Source organism: Gossypium arboreum, chromosome 3 (genome assembly GCF_025698485.1).
Source record: "Gossypium arboreum isolate Shixiya-1 chromosome 3, ASM2569848v2, whole genome shotgun sequence".
Lineage (NCBI taxonomy): Eukaryota > Viridiplantae > Streptophyta > Magnoliopsida > Malvales > Malvaceae > Gossypium > Gossypium arboreum.
In genome coordinates this window covers 129,978,920-129,989,985 of record NC_069072.1, presented here as the reverse complement: position 1 = coordinate 129,989,985, position 11,066 = coordinate 129,978,920, and the positions used below count along the sequence as shown (strand labels likewise).

The 11,066-nt window shown below is 28.4% G+C and overlaps 1 protein-coding gene and 1 long non-coding RNA gene across 2 annotated transcripts; one reads left to right on the top strand and one right to left on the bottom strand.

Moving 5' to 3' along the window:
• Window positions 1–1,033: 1,033 nt before the first annotated feature.
• LOC128290139 (uncharacterized) lies at window positions 1,034–1,744 on the bottom strand. The gene is made up of 2 exons (XM_053025313.1): window positions 1,677–1,744; window positions 1,034–1,581 (listed from the first exon to the last, which is right to left on the bottom strand). The coding sequence occupies exon 2, from the start codon at window positions 1,552–1,554 to the stop codon at window positions 1,237–1,239; it is 318 nt and encodes a 105-aa protein (XP_052881273.1). The 5' UTR covers window positions 1,555–1,581; window positions 1,677–1,744; the 3' UTR covers window positions 1,034–1,236.
• Window positions 1,745–4,043: 2,299 nt separating this feature from the next.
• On the top strand, window positions 4,044–5,325 carry LOC128290307 (uncharacterized). The gene is made up of 3 exons (XR_008280040.1): window positions 4,044–4,129; window positions 4,598–4,684; window positions 5,307–5,325. It is a non-coding gene; the product is annotated as an uncharacterized LOC128290307 (long non-coding RNA).
• The last annotated feature ends 5,741 nt before the right edge of the window (window positions 5,326–11,066 follow it).

Genomic DNA, 11,066 nt, shown 5'->3' with positions numbered 1-11,066 from the left:
TCAAAATTTTTATTTAAGTCACTGGACTATTTAATTTACTAGGTATTAAATCTTTTTACCAAGCGATGGTTCGACAATTGATACGATGGATTAGTATCCATCGATGAGTAGAAAAACATATCTTAGATTCAAGTCGATTTGAATGTCAATGTCTAGGGGCGGAGCTAGAAAATTTTTTGCAGGGTCAGAATTAAGTTATATATTTTTACAATAGTAAATATGCAATTTCACTATTTTAAATGATTAAATCAATTTTTTTTATCATTTTAGGAGGAGCAAAGTACAATTTTAAAGGCTACTTCTAATGCCATAGGGACACTGATGTTAGAGTACGTGGTGAAGGAGAAATTATTTTATAGACCCTTCCCACCACATCATCCATGGTCCCTTTCCAATTATTTAATGACATTTCAACAAATTTTTTCATGTCATTGATACATGATTTTGGTATGTTTTTTACCCTAAACCTTGAACCCCAAACCCAAACCTTAAACATGGAAAATTTTACAAAAATGTCATTAAAAATAATTGAGAAAGGAGCATTAATGATGATGTGGTGAGAATATTCCATAAAATAATTTATCCATGCTATCTTAGATAAAGATGTTGACCAGTCGTTAATTTTAGCCTTATTTAAAAAAATTTGCAATGTTGTAGATGAGAAGGGAAAAAAAGATTAAGGGCTAAAATGAAAAAAATTCACAAATGTTAAGGATGAATTTTAGAATTATGCCTTTTTAGTTGATATCCTGAATACTAATATGTGGATGAAAGTGTTGGATACAGGTTTTTACTTTTAAGAGATAATTCTTTAATTTTTTTTGCTACAAGGCATATAACTCAATAGAAAACATAAACTCCCTTGTTTCGGTTTCCTTTTAATATAAAAATAGGGTTGTTCACTAAAATCTCCATTTTAATCAGCGTGATGATGATGATGATATAATAAAAGCATGAAACAAGCTGAAACCATGCAAGAGGTTAGCTTGATCTTATATTGCAATGCAAGTCAGATAAGATCTGCAAAACCAGATTTTTATCAGACACAAATCTCCATTAAAACTATAGATTTCTTTTAGGGACTTAATTAACATGTGCCATACTTGACACGTATTCGAACATGTTAATTGATCCATTTTTATTCTCAGGGCATACACTCCATACACATACGTACGTACATACATGCATAATGATATTTACAGAAGTTTCGTCCAGTTTCAAGCTTCCAACCTGCGATTATGGTGATTTTTTGTGCTTAGGATAAGGATTGGTTCCATTTATGTAGGAATGGTGAACTAGATTGTGCGGATCAGTATTACTTCCGTAGTGTTCGTACCCCGGGTTATTGTCATTATCTTCCTGATCGGGCGCAGCAACAAGGCTCGCCGTAGCAGCACTTCCAACGTCAGCTTTTCGACCCAGACGGCTACTGGTTGCAAGCTGATCGTTGCTTAAGAGCTTCGGCTCCGGCCGGTTTTCGGACCTTTTTCCGTCAGTTTCCGGAGATGCCAAGAGCAAAACCAGGGCGAAAAAGATCATCACTGAGTTCTTCATGATTATCAAAGCTGCTCTATTTAACCCCTGAAATCAAAAAGAAAAATTTCAAGGTTAATGACAAAAAAAGAGCACAGAAGAAGATAGAATCTAAAACTAGCTATATATATATATATATATACCACATTCAAGTATGAAAAAAATATTTGAGTGTGAAGAAGGAAGAACACTAGGGCTAGGGTTTTATAGCCATACCTGAGTTGCTGTTTTTGGAGATTGATTTTTGAGCACTATGAAATTACAAGGTGAGGTGGGGGTATCACAATCTCGCAAATTCATTGGCTCAGGGTAGCCCCACGAACCTAAGTAATTATGATTAATTTTAATAATTTTTATACAATAATTAATTAACTCTTTTTAGTTTTGCATTTTCTCGATGGAATTTTTTTTAGAAAGTAATTAAATGAGAATTAATCTAACTTATCGCGGAAATTAATTTATTTATAAAATAATAAAAAATTAGCATTTTAAAAGTAATATATGTCGAAACCATTATCAGATCGAGTTTTGGAAAATGGGAATCGATTTTAAAAAACGAAAACGGGAGTCGCCACCAATCTTTTTAGGTGTGATTGGATCACCTTTAAAACATTTTGTTTTAAAATCATTAGTTTTGGTCCACGAAATAAAAGAATGGGTTCGGGAGTCGGTTACGTACGAGGAAGGATTAGCACCCTCGTAACGCCCAAAAATTGGTACCTAATTGATTATCAAATGTCTTTAATGTCGAAAGAAAAAAAAATTTAAGATGTAGTTCTCTTTAAAATATTTTAACTTTAAAAATTGGGATTCACTAGCGTCAAAGTATTGACATTAAGTTATCCCTTTTTTTAAATTCCTATCTCGAAACAGCAAAACGCTATATCTAATAAGTTAGGACATATTGCTTTGAAATTCCAAGATAGTGGCTTGCATTTAGAAAACCTCTAAAACTTAGAAGGGTACTTAATTATTCGAATTCAACGAGAAAAGTGGCAACCCAATAAGTTAGAAGACTTGCTTTCTCGAAATTTCCAAACACCAAGCATTGCCTTATTTGCAAAAATCTTATTTCGAGGTAACAAATAAATGAATAAAACGAATAAAAAGATAATAACAAATAAGCTAGGAAATATTCGAGATTAAAAAACTAGTAATAAATAAACAATCATTATGTAAGACTAAAGAATGATAGTATAGTGAAGATAATAATAATATTAATAGTAATAATACAAATAAAAATTTTGGAATGATGTGTGAAATTATATATATGTATGTGAATATATAGATAAGTAAACAATATATATAGTGAGTGAAGAGTAAACGGTAAAACAAGTGTATTTAAAGAGTAATGGGTAAAAATATAATAATAGTGTAATAGTAGTAATAACGTAATAGTATTAGAAATATACGATATATAATATTGAAGGTAAATACATAATATATACATATTAGAAATAATCATACTATTAGAAACAACTATTAATAATACTACATAAATAGATATATAGTAGTAGCATATACATGATATAGTTAAAAATATATAAAGTAAGATAATATGGGAAATAAAAATATATATATAAACAATATAATATTAGGGCATATGCAAAACAATAAAAATACAATATTAAAATATATATATATATATATATAATGTATACATAATATAATATTAAAATATTTACATGGTATATACATAATAATTTAAAAATAAACTATTAGTAATATTATAAATATATACATATAGTAGTAATAATAATATAAAGGTATTTCATATAAGCAGTATGCACGTGAAAAAAAAAAGAAAAGAGAAAAATAATAATTACAAAAGTATGAAATCAAAATAATATGTAGAAACATGTTTATTCTAAAAGAATAACTGAAACTTAATTGAGAGAAGAAACAAAATCCAAGAGATAACTTACAAGTAAAACAAATTATTGAAAAGTAATTTTGGGCTAAAATTAATTGCGTATAAATGTCGGAGATCTATAATTAAAAATGCCCCAAATCTTAAAATACCGCGCAAAGGGGGCAAATTGAAATAGCACACAGACTGCAGGGCCAATTTAAAATAATATAAAACTTAAATATTGCCCGATTGAAAGCTAGCACAAAGGAGGTGTAACATTCCGAAATAGGGCCTAAACGGAACAAAGGGTCATGAAACCACAAATTCAGGGTAAAAAAAATAAATAAAAAATATTTTATTATTATTTTGAGGTTCATGGTATGATTACATGATTGTGTGAAAATTTCGTGATAAAATTCTATGCATAAAGTGCTTAAATTGAGGTTAGGGACTAAATCGAATAATTTGCAAAACTTGCATTCTAGAAGTTTTTAGTATGAAATTATTTTGGAATATTAATTAGGAGATCTTAAATGGTAATTTGACCAATTTTAAGTTCATGGACAAAATTAGGACATGGAAGGAATTTTGAAAGTTTAGTAAGGAGGGCATTTTGGTCATTTGGTTATTAACATTAATAAAAGGTAAAAAAAAAGATGATAAAATTGTATCATCTTCTTCAAGTTACCAGCAGACCCTTACCTCTCTCCATAGCTGGGGTTTCTTTAACTTTCAAGCTTCATAGTAAGTGATTCCAAGCCCCGTTTTTAATGATCTTTACGTTTTTGAAGTCCCGGTAGCTCGATAAAGCTTATGCTAGCAATAATTTAAGTTAGGAATCAAATTTGGAAAAATACCCATAGGTGAAATTTGTGTATTTTGATGTTTTATGATGGAATATGAGGTTTTAAATTATGTTAGACAACTTGTGCTACTTGGTTTTAAGTGAAAACGAGTAAAAAGGCTTAATCGGTAAAAATACCTAATAGTCATAAGTACATGTTAGTGTGTGAATTTGATGTTGCCATAGAAGGGAAAATGATCAGCATGTCATAAAACATAAGAAAATAGGATGAAGTTTAATTTACGAGCCTTGGGGCAAAAGTGCAAATATGTGAAAGTTTAGGGGCAAAAATGTAATTTTTCCAAAGTTTGAGTAAAGGGTTGTTTTGATAAATGTTGATATTAAATAAGCTAAATTTTCTATTATAGATCAAGAAGAGCGAAATTCGAGAGTAGATCGGGGAAAAGAAAAAGTAAAGGACTACATTGTAAAGTTTAGTCACATTTTGTATCGAGGTAAGTTTACAGTAAATAAATGCAATATTCTTTTATTTTACATTATTATTGTCAATTTCCAGCATTTATATATTATGTTATGAAAATATTTAAAGTCGAATTTAAGGTGAAGTGACAGAGGAAAAGTGTTAGAAAGCCCGGTTGAACCCTAGGAATGTTAGGATATTAGGGTTGATGAGACGTAATGAAATGAGCCATGTAAGTCCATATTAGAAATATGGCTTTGGAGACAGGATTGAGCCATGTAAGTCCATATTATATATGGCATTGGAGACAGGAATAATTCATGTAAGTCCATGTCAAAGACATGGCATTGGCGAGATATTGATAGACAGAAGCGACCCTAGTATCCTTAGTATTCCGAGTGGTTCAACGGGTCAGGATACGAGTTAAATTACAGTGAATTAACAGCAAAGGAAAAGTAGATTATACTTATGAAAAGGAAAGGTCGGTAAGAAAGAAGGTAAGGGAATAAAGAAGAAGATAGAAATTGAGAAGTAAAGAAATTTATGATGTTAGATGATATTATGCATAATTATCCATTATGTTGAATGTTGTGATTTATTTGCTTGTAAGCTTACTAAGCCTAGTGCTTAATCTCTTTATTTTCTTCTTCTTATAGTACTTATCTAGTCACTCGGGATCGAAGGAAATGTCGGAGGCCGATCACACTATCAAAGAAATAACTTCGGTATAATTAGACGTTTTGTTTTGTGTATGGCATGTATAGAAACTTAGCCACTTTTGGTATAATATGAACAATGAATGATGTGTAAATACTTGCTAGTGATTAGCTAATAAAATGGCCGATGATATGCATATTTATTAATATGTATGATTGAATGGTGATTATCACATGAAGATTATGAAAATGTGAAAGTAACCTAAAAACAGATTCAAGTAACAGCAATGACGTAACTTTGAAAAATCACTAAAATTGTATAAACATAGTTTGAAGATTAATAATATATGAAATTAAATCTTATTATGTCTATTTTCTTATGGAATAAGAAAAATAGGTAAAGGTATTATATTTCATGATATATCTGAGTTTTAGTGAAACAAGGTCAGAGCGATTTTTAGAACCCTGTTTCAACTTTGGAAATTCACCATAAATTGTAAAAACTAATTAGAAGGTATAATTTATATGGTTATAATCCTTGTTGAGTCTAGTTTTAAGAGAAACAAACGGCTTAGTGATATGAATTTTGTACAGGAAGAAACATGGTTCGTAGTAACAAGAGGTTAGTGTAGTCGAGTTTTGAAACAGGGGAAACTTTAACTAATAAACTGTACTAATTGGCTAAGTCAAAAATTCTAGAAAAAAATTAGTAGATATATATATGAGTCTAGTTTCATGAAAAATTTACAGATCTTAATTTCGAGTTTTGAAACTCGAGAAATGAATTTTTAAGTAACCATGACGCAGAAAAACAGTTTATTCTGAAAATTAAAATAAGTGATTTAGAGTTGTTTAAAAGGTAAGATAAGTTTAGTAACACCTCAAGCTTGACTCCGGTGATGGTTTCGGGCGTGGGGGCGTTACAGGAGGGGACCAATTGCGCAAATTACACAATTAAAGGTAACATGCATGGTCCCAAGCAAAAAAGTTGATTCCACTCCCCCCATGCTACTTTGTTTTATTATTAATTAAAACTACTCCCCCATACTATTTTGTTTTATTATTAATTAAAACTATTCCCCCATACTATTTTATTTTTATTATTAATTAAAATTATTCCCCATACTATTTTGTTTTTATTATTAATTAAAACCATACTTTATTTTCTTTGTTTTTTATCATAAAAAAATCTCTTTTTTTTAGGAAAAAAAACAATAAAAAAAAAGAGTTAAAACACCACATTACCACCCTACATTCATTTTTCAAAATAGAGAGAAGGCTCTCAATTCTCTCAACCTTTCCCCTCCTCCGGTCATCGGACCGGTCATCAACCGTCACGCCAGTCACCGGCCACCGATGGCGGCGCCGCCGTCCACGGTGACCAAAAAATCTTCCGAGGCCCTTTTTCGCTTCTCTTCTCGAGTAGAGCCTGGATTTGGGGTTAAAATGACCCAAAAGCCTTCAAAATTAATGAGAAGCACCCTAGAACTCAAGAATCCATTCGGTTTCCGGCCACCGATCCTCGCGGTGGCTTCCTCGGTCGTCCACGATGTTGGAAAACTGAACACCGGTAAGATCCTTCCCTCTTTCCCTTTTTTTTATATTTTTTACAAGTTTTTTTCTTTGTTAAAAATATTTGTAAAATAGATAAAACGAACGAATAGAAAGAAGATCAAAAAAAATAAAAATAAGGACAAACACCTTTTGAACTTGTTTTCTCCTTTTGATTTCTCCCAAAAGTCTCTGTAATACAACCCTCTCTAATACAATCTCTTCTCTCCCCAAAATACAATCGATTCTTCCTCAAAATACCATCGATCCCCCCGTCTACAATCGGTTCTAGTATGGCTTTTATAGCCATTTACAAACTTTATTATATATATTTGTTATCTTTTCTTCTTCTTGTATGACAGGCAAACGGTAGTGGAGGCATGTGCCACTTGGTAGTGGTTGGAAGTGGGTGGTTGAGGCTTGCGGCTAAGGTTTCTAATTTCCGAAAATAGGTTGTGGGCTAGGGTTTCTAAGCTTTTGGGCTTCTTTTAGGTTTTAATTTTTGGGTTGTAATTGGGTTGGTAGTTGTGTTGGTAAATGGACTTTTAATGGGCATTTTGATTTTTTTTTTCAAAATTTGGTTTATTTATTTTAAGGCCCGGGCAAAATATGGGTTCTACAATATAAATTAGAAATAAATATTTACTAATTAAATAAAAAGTAAATTTAATTTATAAAATTAAAATAATTAAAAATCTACTATAAAAACTGTCATTTGATTATACCTTTCGTTTGATTTTGGTCACCCAATTATTAATTTTTTTATTTAGTCATTAAATTTTTCAAAATTAAATATTTTAGTCGGGGTTTTTTATTGGTCTAGTAACAAAATAATCCCTTTAATGTTTACACATTCTATTAATTTGATCCTAAATATAAAAATTTAACAAATTTAGCCCTCAATGTTTACAAAATTTTTCATTTTAGTTCTAATTCTAAAAAATTCAAAAATTTCCCCTTGGCATTAAAAATTTGTCAATTTAGTCTTAACTCTAAAAATAATTAAACATATTTTTTTAAAAAATTTATTTTTATCTCTTTATAACCCATCGACTAACTCATGTGGGATATTAAAATAAGAAAAAGAGTGTCATCTCTCAAGTCACTCGTGACAATTTGTTTTACTTTTAGGTTTCACACTAGATCAAAACTATTGATTTGGAACCTCTATGGAATAATTGGCTATATTATTACCCAAATAGATAATGTTTTTAATGTCTTTATTTTCTTTTGGATCTTTTTTGTGTGTGTTTTATCCCAACTTTTTAGAGTTCTTTTGCAAGTGACTTGAAAGAGAGTACTGTTTTTCTTATTTTAATATCTCACATGGATTAGTTGATGGGTTATAAAGGACTAAAATTGATTTTTTTTTTAATTTTTAGACTTAGGAGTAAATTGACAAATTTTGTAAATGTTAACGATCAAATTTATTAATTTTTAAGAATTAGAACTAAAATGAAAAATTTTTTAAACACCAATGGCTAAATTTGTTGAATTTTTTATATTTAAGATCAAATCGATAGAATGTATAAACATTAGAGGGCTAATTTTGTTACTAGAGCAATAAAAAAGCCCATGTCACTTCGAGTAACTAAAATATTTAATTTGAAAAGTTTAGTGATTAAATTAAAAATTAATAATTAAATGATCAAAATAGAACAAAAGAGATAGTTAAGTGAACATTTTATAGTTTACTCAAAATCTAAATATATAAAATAATTACCTACTTGAAATTCCTTTTTCATATTATACTTTTCAATATCAATTTTTGTTAAAACCAAGCTTTATTTAATAATATTTTTGATATAATAAATTAATGTGTTATTTTTTTTAATAAAAGTTAACGTTGAACATAACTAGAAAATGATAAAATCTAGTTAAAATGGTTTCAATTAAGTTAAACATTTTCAATCATGTTAAAATTGTTTTTTAAACAAGTCAGTATTACTCCAGGCTAAAAAGTATCGATAGTTTTCAAGATATCGATACCCATTCTAAAATCAATACCAAATTGACATTATGTTTTCAATTTACACAAAAAGTATTGATATCTTTTACCAGATATCGATAATTTGTCTTTGGTATCGTTGTAAACTAATTTCAACGGTCACTGAATCAAGTATTAAATGCTAATAGTATCGATACTCGTATAAAAAGCATTGATACCTTTTATTGTAGGTGAATTTAATAATCTGGTATTTTCATCCCCAACGGCTCTATTAACTTTTACAACAACCCCAACGGTTGGAAATGTATTAGAGGGTATAAATATCATGTTCCAAAGGTAAAGACAATTAAGGCCGAATCACTATAAATTGTTGTGTTCATTGTTGCACATACGTTCGCTAATTTACCCCCTCTTGGTAATTTCGAGTAGATCTATCGAGCTAATAATTTCATTTTTTTTTATTTAAATTGAAAATGTTGATTTGTCAATAATAATTAATAACAAGTAAAATATAAAATATATAATTAATACCAATTAGAAATAAATATATATTATTACATTTATCATAATATAATTATACCTATTCGTTTGTTGATGTACTCTTTTAATTCATTAAAAGAAACAAAATCATAAAATAAAATATTTTGGTAGGTTGAGAAAGTTGATACATCAAATTAGTGACAACTCAATTGTTTTATGTACCCACTACTCCGTTTCAACAAAACTCAATTGTTCCCTTTTAAAAATATTTGTTGAGGATTTAACAAGTGTATTATAAGGTTTAGTAAAAATTAAAAAATAATTATATAAATAAATATGATACGTTTCATAACTTTAACCCGTTTATAGAATTTCAAAACTTCACTGAATTTATATCAAATAATTACTTTTATTAAAAATCATAATTTCAATTTAGATTCCTTAAATTTTAAAACTAAGTTGTTAAAAATAATTTAGATAAAAGTTAATTTAAATTATAAATATCATAATATTATCTATTAAAATAATCTTATATTATTTAATAATGAAAGTCTTACCTTTACCCTAAAAAATATAAAAGTCTTACCTTCTTTGGCTGATTAAAACTGATACACATTTGTAATTGGATAAGTAAGCATTATTAAAACCAATTAATACTAAACATATCAAAATATTAATAAGTGAAGATATCAAATAATAATGAAATTATACATTTTTCTGGTGATGAAATGAAAATCAAAGCAAAATCTATTAAATAATACTAAAATGTATCTATTTATAGTGCTAAATTTTAGTTTTAATTGGGTTATAACTGTAATTTTAGTCAAATAATAAATTAGGTAAACTACAAAAGTAGTCACTTTTGTTTGCTTTAGATTATATTTTAGTCACTTAGGTTATTTTTCTGTTATAAAGTGGTCACTCTACCGTTAAGCTCCATTACCTCCCTAACAGCAGTCCTACGTGGCAGCCCAAATAGGTTTTAAATGCCAACTTGGATGTCCTATGTGGCAATCAAAAATAAAATTTCTTAATTAAAAACATATTTTCATCCCACTAACTGAACATCTAAGTTGGCATTTAAAACCCATTTGAACTGTCGTTAGGGAGGTACGGAGTTTAACGGTTAGAGTGACCACTTGTAACAAAACAATAACGTAAGTGATTAAAACGTAACATTTCAAACATAAGTGACTAATATGTAATATGAGGTAAATAAAAGTGACTATTTTGTAATTTACCTAATAATTAATCTAAAATAATAAATGTAGTTTAATACCCAAATTCTAATAAAGTGATATTAACTTTAATTTCAATATAATTCGTTATGAAAATAAAATAAATATAGGTATAATTATTTTATATTAATAATTGTTATGAAAAATAAAAGTAAAACTTATCTTTTCAATTTTATATTTAAGGGTTGATAATAAAATATAGTCAATAAAATAACTATTATTATTTTTCATAATGAATTGTAATTATATTAATTGATTTATGTTTTTTCAACATTAAAAGATAGGTTTAGCTAACACAAAACGTTAAGCTTTATTTTAATTTGTCAAGTAGAATCAGTTAATAAAATATATTTAACTTAATAATTTAATGAATATAATAAATTAGATAATTTAAATTAATTATTATGATAGATATAATTTGATAATTAAGATTTTATAATTATTGGATTTTTTTAAATAATCTCATTATAGGTTTAAATCATATTTGTTCTTTTTGAGACAATGCCTAACATTACCCATAGCTCCTTCCCAACCTAAGGGTGA

Coding starts and splice junctions, on each gene's coding strand:
- LOC128290139 (XM_053025313.1), bottom strand. CDS start 1,554: ATGAAGAACTCAGTGATGATCTTTTTCGCCCTGGTTTTGCTCTTGGCA.